At 36.6% G+C, this 18,298-nt stretch overlaps 1 protein-coding gene across 5 annotated transcripts in view; it reads right to left on the reverse strand.

Moving 5' to 3' along the window:
• Positions 1-18,298, reverse strand: part of CADM2 (cell adhesion molecule 2) — a 582,226-nt gene that overhangs the window by 168,703 nt on the left and 395,225 nt on the right. For all 5 annotated transcript variants that reach the window (XM_040055583.2, XM_040055580.2, XM_040055581.2 and 2 more), the window contains one exon: positions 2,138-2,287. In XM_040055583.2, coding sequence (XP_039911517.1) covers positions 2,138-2,287 — 150 coding nt within the window. The remainder of the gene's footprint in view (positions 1-2,137; positions 2,288-18,298) is intronic.

Raw genomic sequence — 18,298 nt, forward strand, 5'->3', positions numbered from 1 at the left:
GCTGAGAGAAGTGAGAACGAGCAAGGGAAAAAAAGGGGAAGCCTTTACAACTTCACTTGCCATCATTTCCTGACAAAACCACTAATAAATATCTCTCTCCATTTTGGCTCAATAATGCAAGCATCAAAAGCAGGTGAAGGAAATATCTTTCTTTCTTATGGGAACCCATACATATACAAACAGGAAAAATTGCCAGTGAAAGCTGTAACTTCCCTTTCAGAAGTGGCAGAATGTTCTCCATGCAGGAATTGGATGTACTGCTCACTCCCCTCAGTGTACTTGAGAATGGAAATACCACACAGAGTGCAAACTGCTGCTAACATAAGACTTAATAGCTCCAGCTAAAGGATCTGAAGTTTTTTCTTCACCTCGTGAAGATATTTTAATGTGTGATAGATGCAGAGTAATTCCTCCATAAAATTAATCATCAAATACTCCTTCAAGTCTTGGGACAAGCTGAAAGTTCAGTAAAGACTGCAGTCCCTTAAATTTACACACGAGCTCTGCACATTTCCTGTGGGGAATATAAATTGCTTCTAGTATTCACTAGTCTGCATGCCATTCAAATTCTGTTGCTTTAACTCATTATATTAAAAATGAATATAAACTTCAATTATTTGTTGTAAAAGTTGAGATTTTGCGAAAGCACACAGGAAATTCAATTCACACCAAAATGGCTACAATGCTCAAATTAATGTATTTGCAGTCCTCACACATCTTTCTCAGCATCCTTTAAAATGTCACTTATTTTATAAAATATATAGATTTTCTGGGTATTGATGTGCCCCATCAACAGACAAGGTCTCTCTGCTTCTAGTTTTGCAGACATTACTTACCCACCCCAAATCACTAATGATTACAGCTGAAATGAAGGGGTGCATGTGGGCAAAGGTGACAGCACAGGACTTACAACTGGAAAGTTTGCACCTTATAAACCTCTCATCTTCAATCCTACATTCAAAAGGTACTTATGATTTCAAAGAAATTGCAAATCAAATGATTACACGCTACAGGAAATTAGATAAAAGAGAAAGGAACCACTTCAACACCATCAAGAGATTCTATTCAGCTATTATATTAATAGTAAAAAACCCCATATTTTGATTGCAGCTTCTACAGGTATAAAATGACACGTTTTAGATTCTCTTTTATTGAAGTGCACAGATCCACAAAGCGTTTTCTGTCCTACAAGCTGTTTTAAACTCTTGTAATCATCCAGCAAAGCATTTGGACAGCAGTTCTCTAATTTTGAGCAGAGTAATAGCTGCACTTGTTAAAATATGTTCTAGAGTACGTGGCACCTTTCAAAATAAATTCAAGCACCAGAATTAAGCAAACCTGTTGAACTTTTGTACCACTGAAATCAACACCAAAGCTTTTACATTTTTTTAAAGCCAAGTGATGAATTTATTACTCCTGACTTTAATTTCTTTACAGAATCTACTGCAATCTTTATATTAACACTTTATTATGTAAAATGCAATGTTTTTTCAGTCCAGATCAATGTCTGCAAATATACACCACTGCAAAACAGTGTCCTTATTTTTGTAAGGAATGGATCAGTCTTTTTTTCCTTCTCTAATTCAACTAAAATGTAAAAAAAATCTGTGCTTGGAAACATTGGAAACATCAGGATACAAAATCCAAGCATTTTTATTAGCTGTTAAGAACAGCTACCAGTGCAATGTGCATTGCGCCAAGAACCAGACTGCTGTTCACGAGTGACAAATTGTGGGATTATATACATAAATGTAAAAAATATACAGAATATATGTTTACTCATACACACTAATAAAAAATAGTCACAAGTTTTATGTGCTACTACTTCTCTTGCCACTCATTAATGCTCTTCCAAGATATTCTGCAACAATATTTTCCAAATGATCTTACAATAAGCCTTTCAAATCCTATTCTTTTTCTTTAATAGTTTAAATATAATAGAATGTGCAAGAAAGTATTTCAGTGAATCCCAGTTAAAAAAAAATTGAAAATCATATAATAATTGTAACAGAAGACATCTACTCCTAGAACATATAGGAAATACATTAACATCAGAGTATTAAAGAGAAATTGCTTTAAATATTTCTTTCTTATGAAAAAAACCAGTGAAGAAGCATAAGTTCAGGGAACAACTTACCTTTCTTGTCATCGAAGTACAGTGTCTGTTGAGCTGGATTTGACCACTGGAGGGAGGTGTTATCATTTTGATCGACCCTGCAGGTCAAATTTGCTGTTCCCCCTTCAACAACTGTGACGTTCTGTGTGAGTGGGAACTGCCCTTGGCTGCCTGAGGAGGGAGAGAAGGGATGCAGAAAGGAAGAGAAAAGGAGAAAAAAAAGAGAAAATATTTAAGTTGCAGGATTGAATTTATTGCAGCAGCTTCCCACAGATGATAGACCCGGAATTCAATGTGGTCTAGTCTGACCAAAGAAAGGTAGTACGATAAATTTTTAAAAACTGCATTTACAATATATTCCCCAGATCTGAGAAACAGCTAGATGACTTAAGAAATAAGGGTTCTCTCCCTCTTTTTTCCCCCTCTGTAAGTCAAACTATTTACTTGCAAAGAAATACTGTGCAGTATTGTCTCCTCAGACACACCAAAGAAAATTCAGTGCAGGCAATCCAGTTAAATCATTGTTGAAAACATCACTGATAGCATAACACAAAAATCCACAGTTTTTAACACAGAGGGATGGGGCAACTTTGTCTCCCTCCTTCTTTTTTATACACTTTAAAGGCCTCTCAGGATGATGCTATCTGTGTCAGGTTTGGAAAGCTTTTGGAGAACAAATGTAGTGTGAATCTAACACTTGATGCACACTCTAAGGGGGGAATGTAACCTGATCTCATATGAAAATGGAAGCGATGATGTAGTAGGTCTCTTTCACATCTGTGATTCCATCCCAGGGCATTATGAATCACATTTAGTGCTTGCTGAAAAGTCACTGGGAAGATTTGCAAATTCCTCTACACAATGCAGGAGCAGTATCAGCCAGGTTCTTGAATCACAAGCATTTCCAGTGGCATGGTAAAGCTAAAGTGTTTATGTAGTATGAGGATAGCACTCCCCTTGTCAAACAGCACAGCACATTCTGACAAACAGGACTGCTAGAAGGGAGCACAGAAAAAAAAAAAATCATGGAAGTGTTTTTTAATGTGGGTGGCAAAAGAAAAAAATCTTCAATAATAAGCAAGACACATCGTTGAACATATGATTGTTATCTAGGAGATATATTATTTATTTAAGGGTACAATGCAAAAGAAAGACAACCTAATACTCCAAACGAAATGTATGCTTCTTTCTTCTCCTCCTTCTGTACAGATTCTATTAAAAGACGCACTGAAGAGTAGGTAGAGATGCTTGCATAAAAAGTATAATGCCAAGATTGACACTCAAGTGGGATGTGTCAGAAATTAAAAACCTCTCTACAGTCCTACAGGAGGGAACAAGCTCATAGACGTGTCATAAGCACATCAAGGAAATAATATATACAATATCCATTAATGACACAATCCAGAATCACAAACCCTGCATAAAACCGTCAGAAAAACATCCTATTTTAGTGGCTCTCATCAGACTTGCTCCCAACTAAGTTAAACTGAGTTATGCCTTATGTACAAAAGAATGATAATATGAAAATCTATTATCTAGGATACAGGTTTCAGGATGACCAGAGTAAGGAAGTACTAAATACAAGATTAACTATTGAACTTCTATTTGACCTACTGATATTGCCAAAACCATAATTCTAGCCAGATTTAGACTTCCCTGTGTACAACAATCCCAATGGGTTTAGACATAGAACAAAAGCACCCACATCAGTGAAATAAGTATTTCCATCAAAATGCAGATCTGAACAACTAGTATAATTTTTGTATAACTATCAAATAAAGCTGTCTAAAGATCAAGATTTACCATGCACTGATATTTACTCTAAGAGGGTATTTACTATCAACAGGATAACAGATATAGTAAATAAAAAAATAAGGAATACTAAAAATATCATAGCTAATTTGAATGCTGCAAATAATAAATGCCAAAATTCTCCTGACATCCCCTGTGTCTGACACTTCATTAATCAAACCCTGCTTCTTGAAAACCACACATTGAGAAATATATAATATATAAACAAGGAGGGTGGAAAAAAAAAAGGCAGAAAAGATTTGTCATTTACTTCCATTTCTCCTCTTTCAATTCCAATGTGTCAAGGAACCTCAAGATATTGCATAAATTTCTTATCATTTAAATTAGAATTTTTTTTAAACCCAGAAAAATGCACACAGCCTCTTATTACTTCCACTAAATTACAGGCAACTTACCAAAGAAATAACCTTCTAAAGTATGAGCTGTGAATAGGAGGCTATGTGGGCTAAAACACTTTTTGCCTACAAGAAGCATTAAACAGAACCTTGTGCCAGAGATTAGCACAGTGAAATCTGTCACATTAAAGCATTGCAATGGGAGGTAGTTTAATAAAGAACCTTCTGTAATGATTTAGGACCCTATTAACACAGTTTAGGAGATCTCCCCATAATTACCCTGTATTCTCTGTCTGATATTACAGCTCTTATCATGAAGGTGTCAGTGTACATGCACTCTATCCTTTGTTAACCACTGCCAAGTCACAGACTCATCTCTGGTCAGGAAGTAAATTATTCTGATCAACCATATAAATGGAAACTATAGAAGTCATAACCTGAAGAATTTTCTTTTCTCTGGCCACCTAGTGGTTGCTGATGATTTGGAAACAAGACTTAATTTAGAATATAAAAATAAGACCAACACATTTCTCTTATCTCCTGCCAACAGAGAACCTGTACGCTTCTAGAGAAGATGCACACAGATTCATGGGGAGTTTGGACTGGAGAAAGAGGTACAGAGAAAATGAGAGAAAATTTAACATGGAAAGTAGCCGGAGAGCCTGAGTAAAAAGAAGGGAGCCTTTGCAGGACAGAGAAAACTGTATAAAACAAGTCAAATGAATGGGTACTGAATAGATCTTAATGAAGACAAAAATGATTATCAAGTGATAGAGATGGGAAAACAAAGGAAAAGAAAAACTTATGGGATTTACTTTACATCTAGCTTGGAATACTGAAGCAGGGCTGGAAGGACAGGAGAGGAGAAGGTATAAAGCACTGTATGAAACAGGTGAACATTAAAGAAAGCATCAGCATCCTGCCCTTTTACTGCAGTGAAAGTGTCAAAGAAGTGGTTTATGCTACTAAAGATTCCTTCTGGTTCTTGAGCATCTGACAATATTTTGTGGGAGAGGCCTTGCTTCTGTTAATGTCCTCAAAACAAAAAAAAAAAAAAAAAAAAAAGGCATTCCATCTTAACTTAACAAGTCCAGTAATAGAAAATTTAGGTGTCCCTTCAGTAACCTCTTTAGGAGAGCAACAGTCATCATCGTCTAAACAAAACCACAAAATTTATTCCTGCTCTGAATTTGTCTTGCTTTAGAACCCACCTTCCACTGACTGTTAAATCTTTTCCCTGCTCTGAAGAGCCCTCTCTTATCAAATTCTCTTGTAGACACTTAAAGACTGTGATCATATCACCCATTAACCTTCTTTTTGATAATCTAAATAAATCAGGCTCCTAAGTCTTTCTGAGGAAATCACATTTTTCTAATCCTTTAATTAGCCCGTGGCACTTCTCTGTGCCCTCTTCCATTTGTCCTCTTCTTTCTGAAGGGCGCAGCCGGGACCTGCAAGCCCTACTGCTGCAGTCACAGAAGGTAGAAATACAAAGGTGATGTCACTTTTCTGCCAGTTTTTGGTGTTTGCACGCTTAAAAGAGTCCATTGGCCCAAGGGTCAGACTTAGGAGTGCTGGAAGATTCACCATGGGGCTGGTGTTTTTCCTCAGACACCTTTCCAGTCCTCCTCCTGTAGCTCCTATTTATACAGCCCTACATTTCACTACACTGAACACACAGCTTTTTAGGTAAATTCAGTCCAATTTATTTCCTACTTTACTATAAACTGAGGTGATTGACAGGTATAATTGAGATAATAAATATGAGTCAGGTGCTGACCATCCTAAAGACAGGGATACCCATCCAGCTTACTTGCTTTCCTCTCAACAAATGGCTGGGAATGAATGGCATTTCTAACCTCCACCAACAGGTCAAGTCAATCAACCAGATAAATATATATATGCATATATATATATATCTCCACTAAGTATGTAAAATTACAGTCTGTTCCAAAAATCAAATCCAGAGGGAGGACAAACAATTTTACTGCCTGTATGGAGTACATTAATAAAGAGTTAAAAAAAATAAAAAATACTGATGGTCCACATTAATAATTCCCTTGCATCTGAAAAGAAAAACACTTCAAGGTTATGCAAAGGTAAATTACAACAAGCAATGATATTGCTGCAGGAAGGCAGCTGCATCAAGACATCATCGCCATCATGTTGTATCCCAGCCCCTCTGATCATTTTAGAAGCTTTGCTAGCAACATTATTTCAACTTTCTGGACTAGATGGAGCTATGACTAAGGACAGTCTACCACAGGTTGTTTCTGCAATGCTTTGTGGAGGACCAATACTCATATCTCATTAGCCACAAGCTGTTTCCTGTCAAGAAAGGCTTTTTTTCCCCCTTTTTCCCACCCAGAAATCAAGGGTAAACTGCTTTTACATTTAACACTGATTTTTAATCTCAGTGTGTGACACGTCTATGTAGAATAATTATCATTATTTAGTCAGGTTTGTAAACATTCATCATGTGAGCTCATCTCATGTTATTCTGTTTATGTTTGGGTTAGGTTTTTTGCTTGGTTTTGTGGCTTTGCTTCTAGTTTTTTGTTTTTGTTGTTGGGGTTTTTTTTAAACTTTTTGCAATTACAATGAAACCTCTTTAATAAATTCAACACTTCCTCTTGATGCTTAGGTGATACCTTCTAATCAATTTACCAGGCTAATTATAAATGTGACTAGCTGGCTGTGAGCACTGAGAAAACAGAATCCACTCTTCACTTTTGCTTCTGCAAAGGTCTCTTTTTGTAAAGTAAACAGTTATGTCACAAATTAAGAGCGTTTCACACTATCAGTGCAGCAAGCTTTGCCTAGTTAAGGTCACTGTGTATCAAAGAGCAACAAAACCCAAATGTTTTTGGGTAGAGATGATGGCCTGGAAAAGAGGTGAGAGAGACAGCAGTGAATTATCAGTGTTCTGCCACATTGGCTCTACATTTGAGAGCCTGGCTGACCATTGTCCCCGTGAGGTAAATTAAGTTTATTAGCATGTAAGAGGGAAAAAGTAGAGTCTACAGTTCTATAGCAGAGATTTATCCTTTCCAGTCTTGCATGGAAACACAAAGACATGGGCTTATTTGATACCTCTTTAGCATGGTGTCAGCCAAAATCAGAGCTCATAAAAAAGCAAAGGCTTAGCAGAGGGGGGAAAAAAAACAACCAACCAACCAACCAACAAACAAAAAACTTGAGCAAATAATTCTTCAAAACAGTCTGATTTTTAATATTGATTTAACAGGACCAGGCTCTAAAAACAAAGTAAATATTTGGGTGAGATGGCAAGCAGCTTACTACTTCAAATAGCAGCTTGCATCTTCAGGGATACAACATTAATTTTGGCCTTCTTTCTTAGTAAAAAACCTAAAACATTAGGAAAAGAAAAGAAACCATTATGATGAAATATCTAATATACTGAATCACTTTCCTGGCTTTCTCGCTTAATTTATACATGAAATAATGCAAACATCTCTCCAAGGAGACAAAGTGTTATTAGCTTGTCTTTACCTAATTTAAAGAGCAATGATGTTGTGAACTGCATTTCAGCAGGCATAAACAGAGATCTGAATTACTGCACAACTAACTGCGTGCTTCTTCTGACTTTGCAATGGGGATGCATCTGCTTCTCTATTTTGTCAGCATGGATGACAGATCAAAGGTTAGTGTCCTGGAAATCCTGAAGGAAGAAACCACACAAGTTGTTGCCTCTACTATTCTTAAATTTTTTTTAGAGCAGTCTTAAGAGTTTGGTAAAAATATTGATGACAGATTAAAAAAGACAGTTTAACTCTTGATGCACAACTACCTGCTTTGCTTTATTCTGAAAGGAAATAAAGCAATGTGCCTGCATGTTAAACTGCATTCACACAGCATTTTTAAAGAACAAAAAAACCTGCCTGAGCATTATTTGATACACAGAGTCCTTGACTGGATGGATTTACCTTTCTGAACTTGCTGTGTTAAACAACAGTAATTTAGTCCCATATCTGGATTGTAAATACTTTTTGAGTTTATGCCCAGAGAGAATATCCTGTAAATAGTTTGCTCACTGAAGAAACATTGTTTAAAAAAGAAAAAAAAAAAAAACCAACCAAACAAAATTCTGTCCTCTAATAACTGTCACATACTCCAGTAACAAAACCTCTTGCAGGGAACACTGGAATTAATGACAACACTGCAGAAACTTACTACACAATGACAGGTTTAGGGGAGAGAGAAGAAATAATGCAGAGAATAACTGTTAATCCCAGGCTACGCATTCAAGGTCACTGAGCCTTTTTAAATGTTTTAGCAATACTAAAATAATGCAAAGGCAAAGGACAAGAGTGCACCAGCAGAGCCTCTGACTTCGGACTATGAAATTTATGTCTGACAGCAGAAATAGAAAAGGAAGAAGCCTCTTCTTCCTTCCCTCACTTCATGTTTCAGGTGTATGTTTCCCAACCAACAGATAATTCAAAATATGGTTAATTTGGGCTCTATTACAGGGAAAGAGATTCCCGATATAAATTGGGGGGGGGGGAAGGAAGAAAAATTATTCCACAATGATATAAAAAGTATGAGTGAGACAATAGTGAGAAAAAAAAAAAAAAAAGTAAGCACAAGCAGTGCTGTTTCCTAGGAACCTTGCACAAGTGACTATTTACTCTTTTCAGGCTATCACCATGGTATTACTTGCTTGTGAATGGAGAAAAGTATCCAGTGATTTTATTCAGTTATTATTTATTGAAAGGAATTCTCTTCAACCACTCCGAATTCCTGAGGAAGTTATAAATCCAAACACAATTGAAGTGAATCTCATCTTCCCACAAAAGTTGTAACAAACTGAAGAATTTTCTGGTTCTCATAATTGTAAATATGGCTCAGAGGTTTGAGTCACTTGTCACTTTAAAGCATTATGCTCAATTCTTTGTGCCTTCACAAATGGAAAAGTCCTTTTTCTCTAAAAGCAGGACAGCATCCAGTCCTAACATGAAGAGTAAGAAATTGGACACTTTAATTTCTGGGCCTCATAGTCACCATATTTCTATTCCTAATCTGTAACGTAAACCAAAGATACCTTTGCTAATCTCCCAGTAATTCAGAAGGCAAACCACAGCCTTTCCCACAATTCTACTCTATTTTAATCCTGGTTTGAAAAATTCTGGGCATATATAAAAGCATTTAACATTAATACTGGGGGGAAATATTTAGAAAATAAGCAATGCATAAAGAAGACGGACATTACTAGAAATTCCAAAGTAATTAAGAAATTCTTGGCAAGAAGAAAAGATGGATTGATATCATTAGAAATATTACCTTTTCACACAGTATTAAAAGAAAACAATTTTTCTTCAGAAAAAATCAAAACACTTTGGTTTTTATTTTTTCAAATCAAACATTCCACTGAAAGGTAATAACACAAAGAAGAAAAACTGTATCAGTAGATTCATTTTTTACCTCCTCATTTTGCTAAAATCCCTTTCATGACTTCCTTTCTCTCATTTGCAAAAAATTTCAAATCTATTGGAAAACATTCTCTCAGGCTTTCCTGCTATTGAGTTCTATAAAAGAAAAGATACTTGCATCTCTCCAGGAATACCCTTTTCCTCCTTCCTTCATCCTTAAAGACAAATTATGGTATTTGAAGTCCAACATGCAGGTAACCCACCTGGCAAGGACTTTCTTACTGTACACCTATTTATTTTTGTTCTCTGTTTTTTTCTATCTGAGCAGATCACAACCAAGGTTTAAAATCCTTCCACTTTTAACTTTGTCTCACCAACTTCTGAAATGTCATTCAAAGAGAAGTCAAAAGACAGAGAAGAGGCAGCTATACAAATCTGCTCCAAGTAGAGCTGTTGTTTGCATGTTTGTGATCTCAAAAAGCATTCAGTAATCCTCCCAAAATGCACCATAACTGCACTGCTTGTGAGGGTTCACTCACCAAATGGAACCTCCTGTGTTTAAATGGAAGCCTGAACTTTTCGCTGTATTGAACAGCTGAGCAAAAGTGAAAATTAAAACTGTTCTGGGTTTGCCTTAGCGTTTTCCCACACAGTACCTTTATTCTTGTTAAAAACCAGAGAAGTAATCATGTCTTGTACATATTTGTACATATATGCCCATACAGGAGAGGGGAACAAGGAACAGTGATAAAATTGCTACTACACCCCAGCTTGTTTCTGTGAATTTAACTTCTTTTTACTTCAGTATATTTTAATTAGACTACAACAACACATTTAAACACTGATCTTACCATCTCTGGTTTGAAACAAGTCTGAATAAGAATCACCTGTTGTTGTACCAGTACACTAAATAAATCTTTACTACCTGGACTTCCAACATTTTCACTGCTCAGTTTGCTTCAGGTGACATGTCATCCTCAAAGGTAAATGAAGAAAAAAGCAAAGGTGGAAAAAACAGATTTTGATCAGAGACTAATCTGTTCTGATTACCACATCATTAGTGTTTTTCAGTGAAATACTCTGTAGTTGTAAATAGTACTGATAAAGCTATCCTAGTAGTAAATGGGGATCAATACACAGGAGTCAAATCTTTGAATTCTGTCAATGGAACAAAATATGGACAAGCTACATTTACTTTTGAAAAAATCCCTTCCATAAATATAAAAACCCTTGTGAAGAGTTGTGTTTTAACACACAAAAGAAACCGTGTCTTAAAGGTGGGAAACACAGTGCGTGTAGATGGTTTGATCTGAACAGGCACTTCCCTTAATGACCTTGTGCTAATCAATACCTACACACATCCTGGCCAGCTGGGAATGTTCCCTGAAGAAAGCAGAACTGATTCTCACAAAGGAAAGTCAGAATGATTAATAAACTGTTTTCCACTTGTGCTCATGTGTATATTCACAACGTTTTTGCTACTGATGATTTCACCCCACCCTGTCGATACCTACCTTCTTTGATGCTTGACTCTTTTTCTTATGCAGAGGAGATCACAGCTCTGTTTAAGCTCATGAAAGTTCAAGTACAAAACAACTGTTTTAAAACTGACTTTGTACTTGATGGGTTCTCCCTTCTTTTGGTTTACACAATAAAGTAAGGCCAGGAATTTGTCTGGAGAAGAACTGCTTTATTCCACTCTAGAAGCCTTTTTGAGTCTAAGTGGCGCCAAATTATAAACAACAAAATTACTTAGGCCAGACTACACTATTAGACATCAGAAGCCAGGCTTGACTTACAGAAATGAAAGGCAGTTTACGCCAAACAAGGATGTGTATTCCATTCTGTCCTCTCCCAGTGTTACTCTTCCCCTCTGCTGTGTGTCCCGACAAAGCTTTCCCTTCCAACAACACTACTTGTATTTCAGAATGACAGAAGAGGCTTCTTCCTGTGCAACCTTCTGAGTGAGGAGAATGTTTTCTCAGGTGATTGCTTTTTGCCAAAATTCATCTTGGAACCAGGTGAATTGTTCATGTTAGCAGATATTAAAAGATAAGGATTGGATCCTGCTCTTTTTTCATGTACCTGTTTCCCTAATGAGCCTTGCATGCAGCCCAGTTGTAGATGTGGCTCCAATTTTGTGCAATTTAGATATCACTCTATTCAGAACTGCATTAGACTTGGGTGTACCTTGAAATAAAATCACTTACTCTCCTGACTTTCTTTTTTCCTCCCTGTGGTCTGTGAAATATCCATTGATATGGCAGCGCTGATCTGCAGCAGTTCTCCCTGCTGACTTAGGCCAGCAAGCTGCCCATGAATCTAGCAGATGTTTCAGTTGTCTAGGCCAATGGAAACCTTATGGACCCTTTTTTCTTCATCTCCTCCCAGGAGCAAATGTTAGTATAGCAGATATCTGGATGTGTGCCATGTAGCAGCAGAGACAGGAAAAAGCTGCCGTGGCTTTGCTGAGCGTGCTGTATAATGATTGTGTTTTTTCCAGTCCTCTCTAGGAGGGTTATTTACAAACGTCATGCTCCTCATGTGCAGCTGAACACAAACCTGGGTTCTTTAAAACGCTCCCTAAACTCCCCCTGTTGTGGTATTGAACCTTAGATTGATACACAGACATAAATTAAAAAGATACATTCATATGTTGGTCTTCTATTTCCCTGCCAATATGAATCTACAAATGCCTAAATGCAAGTTGCATTCAGTATGGTGCCCCTAACAGATCGTACAGACTGTGACAATGGAAACTGTTAAGGGGATTTAGGAGATGAAAAATTTAAATAGTTAAAATTTTAATTTAAAATATGGAACAGGTTCTCCATCCCTGGAAGTGTTCAAGGCCAGGCTGGATGGAGCTCTCAGCAGCCTGGTCTGGAGAAAAGCATCCCTGCCCATGGCAGGGGGTTAGAACTGGATGAACTTTAAGGTTCCTTCAAGCCCAAACCATTCTGTGTTTCTATGATTCTACGGTAATTTAAAGGAAATTATATTCCTGAATTCTCTAGCTGTCCTCAAAAACTGCTTTTTGAAACCTTATTTTTTTTCATCACTTGACCTCACTTCAGCAGTGGGTGGTAGGAACAGTCTCTTATTCAAAATCTCTAAGTTCTTACTCCAGAATGTATTTCTTTTTTTATTGTGACCTTTGGATCCCTTTTATTTGTGAGAATTCAACATGGAGTCTGTCATTTCCAGTTGTCTATGAATAAAAAACTTCCACCTAAATATCATATTTGCCTGAAATTCTTGCCTTTACTGCTCTTAAACGTAATCATTTGGTTTAACAATAGGGTTCAGCCAAAAAACCATTTTCCAAATTTCTTTATGCATTCATGGCACATATTTTTAGATATAGGCATTCATTATTCCTCTCTTATAAGCCAATTAAATTCTGACTCTTCAGAAAGTATAAAAAGGGACAGGACGGGGGCACCAGTGTGAAGCCAGTGGCAGAACCAGGAATTCAGAGGTGACTTCTGAATTTCCACAAGGAATATTAGCATTAGTTTCAGTGTCATCTGGGCTGAAGTCTTTGTCTTTTTTTAACAAAAAAACTCTAGTTTCTGTCCAACAGGCGGACAGAATAACTTTATTCATCAATTACTTTCAATTAGAAAACTGCATCTTTCTTAGGAAATTTTTTTGTCTTCCTTAAAATCATATTTAGGTATGTCCTCTTGCACAAAGAATCTCTTAAAATCTGAAATGAGAATCACAGTTAAATTAACTGTATTCAAAAGGCAAAGAATCAAATTAATCAGCTCCATATAAATACCCTCATATCTGTACAGCTAAGTTTAACTTAAAAAAAGAAAAGATTAACCTAACAGGCTACAATAACTCTATAATTGATTTAGTATAGAAAATTTTTGTGAATTTTATATGTCATCCATGAGGGCTCTCAACAGTAACAGTTTTGCAAAAAATATTTTTTTAAAATCCATGTAATATAAGAAATCAGCAAGTAAATTGATATGTGCATTAAAGTAATTTTCTAGGTCAGTGAATCAATGTCAGTAATGGCTGACAAGATTCCTTACTTGGCTGTAAGAATATTTTAGTCAAAGCCTTTTCCTTTATAATTTACTGAATTATTACAAAGGTTATTTGGTACCTAACATAATGCTGTCTTCTAGAAAACAGAAAAAAACCCAAAAAACAAAAAAACACCCACTTAACTCTCTTTGTGCTTGAGAAAAGAAGGATTCCTCAATTTAGTCTCTTACTGGATGGCTGTCAGTTTGCAGTTTGTGAGCTCTGCAAATACATGGAATCTTCAGGGGCTTCCTCCTGCTCTGTCCAGTGTTAATTACATTAGTATTGAGTGGTGATGGGTTTATTCATAACAAGAAAAAGCAAACAGAGTAAGCACAAATTAAAATGCTTTAAAGTACACTACAAATTCATTTTTTAAATGTAGGGGCTTACAAAACATAAATCTCCTGCTCAGTAAAGAATTAATTACATGGAAGAGGAGGATGTCTGATAAAATTTATGAAACTGATATACTAGCTTCAACACAGAGATTTTTTTTTTTTTTTAAACAGTTACAACATCTACCCTAAACAGGGAAATATATTTACCCATTAGGGAAATATAAATGTCAAAGACCATATTTGCATATCAGGGGAGGGCAGGAGAGGGGAGGAGGAGACACAATGACTAACATCTGTTGAACAGATTGAGATAACAAGACTTTTTCCAGACAGCAGAGTGCATTTCTCTGGTGAAGAAATAAAAAGAGCATTACAGTGAACTAATGTGCTTCAGAGTGGAGTAATGTAAGTTAACTGGGAGTTTTAAGGTGAATATACTTAACATACAACAACTCTTGAGTTTAGGTCTTCTGAATAAGCATAATTATTTTAGTAACTTTCAATCACAGCCTGTCCTATATTTGAGTAAAACAAGTTTTTTTTTTTTTCCTTTTTCCTTTTTTTTTTTTTTTCTATTTTTTTTTTTTTTCCTAGCTGGTCTTTAGTAAGTTTTTCAAACCTACAGAGAAGAAAATGCAACATGCTTATTTCTACATCTTTTTGCCTGCTTACATTCAACTAATTTTTTTTTTTTCCTTTCAGTTTGCACATAGCATCTCATTCTTGGCATTTTTCCACAAAGCTATCAGAATCCCTGCTTGAAACACTATACATGAGAGGAAGGCAAGAGAACTGATCCTGTTCACCAAGTGCCTTTGTTTTGAGTATGAAGATTTCTGTATTCTCAAGGTTGTGCACTTATTTATGAACACTGACATAAGCAAAGGAGCAAGTGCTTAGAACACAATGTGCTTTATTAACACTGTTACTGCAAATTTTATAGCCACACACATCTACATGTTTGTAGATGCAGACTCCTTTGCAGCCATTGTGGAGTAACTGGTGTTGCTGTGGAGTAGTTAGCTAAGATTATAAAGATTTCAAAAATGTTTTATTTGGAAAATGAAGCTGATGATGCAGTGGGGATTTTCTGTGATCAAGCCATACAGCTTAAAAAGAGTGCACAAAGTTCTACATCTCTGAGCACAGAGCACACGGAACAGCAGAAAAGGTGACTTTGCCCATGATTCAAATCTCTTCTCAGTCAATACTCAGCCTCAAGGCATCTGTCACACTTGGACTCTTTTTTTTCTTTTCAGCACTATAGCCCAGTGCTTACTGCTTTCTCTTCAAAACAGGCAGTGGAAAGTGGCCACAGGACAAGTCCTACAAGGGTTCACTGAGACTGTTTCTCCATTTCTGACCTACAGCAAGCATAGCTGTCTCTACACTATACCCCAATTCACAGTGTAACCATCGCTTCTGCTGATCTCCCTGAGTTTCTGTCACAGAACCACAAGGAAAAAAAAAATCATATAAACTAAGTGACTGAGGATATGTTAAATTCTATCACCAGCATATATCTTCCATATCTCTCCTCTGGGCCAGGCAGTTGTGGAATAGAGATCACTGTCCTCTGTAACATCATTATATTGCTTTTTTAATCTTAATTCCAATAGTTATGTATCCCCACTTTGAGAAGGTACAGAAAATCCATAACAAATTCTTTCCAAACCCTCAGTAAAAACCTAGCTTTCAAGTGCTGTTTTACTCACTTTTAGATGTTGCTCCTTCTGCTCGACTCTGAGAATCAAAGGAACAGAAAGAATGATAGCAGTGAAGACATCTTTTACCATCATGCACTGTATAAAAAGCCTGAGCGAGTTCTCCTGAGCACCATGGAATTACAGGCTATTACATGCACTTATAAATTTTTCTTAATACAATTGTTGGAGTTTCCATTCTTCAGTTCTCCCAGGATGATGAAAATGGATTTATCAGCACAGTAATGCCAATATGAGTCAAAAGCTAGAAGTGTAGCTTGCTGTAAAATAAACCATGTCTAAAAAAAAAATCAGGGGCATAAAAGAAAAGTTGGTCTTCTCAATTAATTTGACATATAATTAAATCATGCCTAATTTAGACGTCCTCCCATTTAGAATTTTTACTTTCTGCCATGGAAAGCAGTTGCCTTGAAGCCTTTTGTCAAGCATGCTTGACAAATGCATGCTTGTATGAGGGATTTGGATTGGTAAATCTACCTTCCTCTGTAACTGGCAGCAGAGTCTAGAATATTTCTGCTGCTTTCCTCTAGATGCTTATTTCCCTTGACAAATGCTGCTTCCCTCAGCCCATGTGCTGGCCAGACCCTGAACTGAATCTGTGAAATGACTGGGTTTCATTTGTCCCAGGCTGGATGGTGAACAGCTGAATCAGGGCAACCCAGGTCATGAGGACTGGGAAGGACTCCTCTGACATCAGCCTGTGAGAAAGAAAATCATTACTGAGCCACATAGCTGTGATTTCTTGTGTGCAAGAAATACTCATATGCAAACAGATGCACGGGGCTGAATAACAATGCAGTAGGATCACAAAAAATGAGTCAAAACTCAGCCAGAGTTCTCCTAAATATTACACTAAGCTCACTTACAGAAACAACTTACAATAACATTTCAAAAAGGAAGTTTACATATTTAAAAGGCCAAGAATAATTGGTTGGCTTTTAGTTAAACATAATTCTGGCTCTGTGTTTTCACAGAAAAAAAACCCCAAAAAACAACCAAGGAACCAAGGTAACTGTTATGATCTCCAAACAAGCCAACATTGCAGTGTCTGTTTCACTGAAAGACTAACATTATTTACACTGCTTCTGGGCAATTATTTCAAAATAATAAATTCACTGTAGCTAGAGCATCTCATTCCCCATGCATAGAAACCTTCTTTTTTAGAAATATATGCAGGTTCTTAGAAGATGCCCTCTACAAAAATAGCCTTTAATGGCTTTGTGTTGGAATAAGAGGGGGAAAAACACCCCAAAACTAGACCCTTCTTATGTTTTCAGTAAGAACTATTTATATACACTTCTTATAGAACTGCACTAGACCATAAAGAGTATTCTTCTTTTTACTCACTTTAAAACAGGTAGAACAGCTTCATCCAAAAATACTATCAAGGAAAAAAAAAAAAAAAATATCTTTAAAGTAAATGAATCTGCTCCCAGAAAGGATAAAAAACAAGGTGACAAAACCAACTACTAATATTATGATTTCCAATTTGCAGAAATATTTCCAATTTTTTATGCAATGCCATTAAGGGGCGGGGGGGGGGGGTGGGGCGTGGGATATATGTATAATCCAGCGATTCTGAGACCTGGACCTTCAATTAAGAAAACAAATGGAACACCAAACAACTTGAAACTTGCCACATCAAGAGATAAGAACTTTCTTTTTCAGATAAAAAAGAAAATGTGACAGAAACAATTATATGTTGCTGATATGCAATCTGATTCCTCTGTTCCAAAAGACACATCAAATGCACTAAGATGCTGATACAAGGGCAAGGAAAAGTCCAAAATTTCTATCCCAGTCTGTGCTTGAGAACTAGTACAATGATACAGAAAACTCACTTCCTTTTGACTGCTCTAACTACTGATGTTACAAATACTCTTGCTTCAGGCTTCATGTACAGAAGGCCGACATCATGGGGAAGAAGGAAAAGAAAAACAAACCAAAAAGAAATCAACAAAAAGAAATCAACAAAACCAGCAACCCCTCTCACTCCCCAAAGCAATATCACATTTGTTTGGATATGGGAAGTTCTGTTCCGCTATATTGGAACAAAACGTATGGCAAACCCAAAACTTCCTTCTGTGCTTGCAGAAAGCCCTTGGAGCCCGTGCAGCACACACTGCATGAATAAATGCAAACACAAGTATTATTGCAAGAGAGAGATGAAATCAAATTTTTGCTCCAAAATTACAGAAACCGTAGACATTTAATGAGATAGATCATGACATCTCACAACATCGGCCCCAACACAAAGAGAAGCTGACTACTCCCCCTCTCTGCTACAAGCAACATTTGCTAGCTCTGCCAGACAAGAAAGTTAGACAAAACAGTAAATTTCTTATTTGTTCTCCCTCATATACTTACAGATGATTCGGCCCAAAGTATTAGAAGAGCAAATGGAGGTAAAAAGTAGAAGGTAGCTTTTCTAGTGTGACTGTGCTATTAAAGATGAGGTAGAAAAGCTATGCCCATTATCCAAACAGACATACTCCTAAAAAGTCAGAAAAAACCTTGGCTGGTGTGTGAT

The sequence above is a fragment of the Hirundo rustica genome, chromosome 2 (assembly GCF_015227805.2).
Source record: "Hirundo rustica isolate bHirRus1 chromosome 2, bHirRus1.pri.v3, whole genome shotgun sequence".
Classification (NCBI taxonomy): Eukaryota; Metazoa; Chordata; class Aves; order Passeriformes; family Hirundinidae; genus Hirundo; species Hirundo rustica.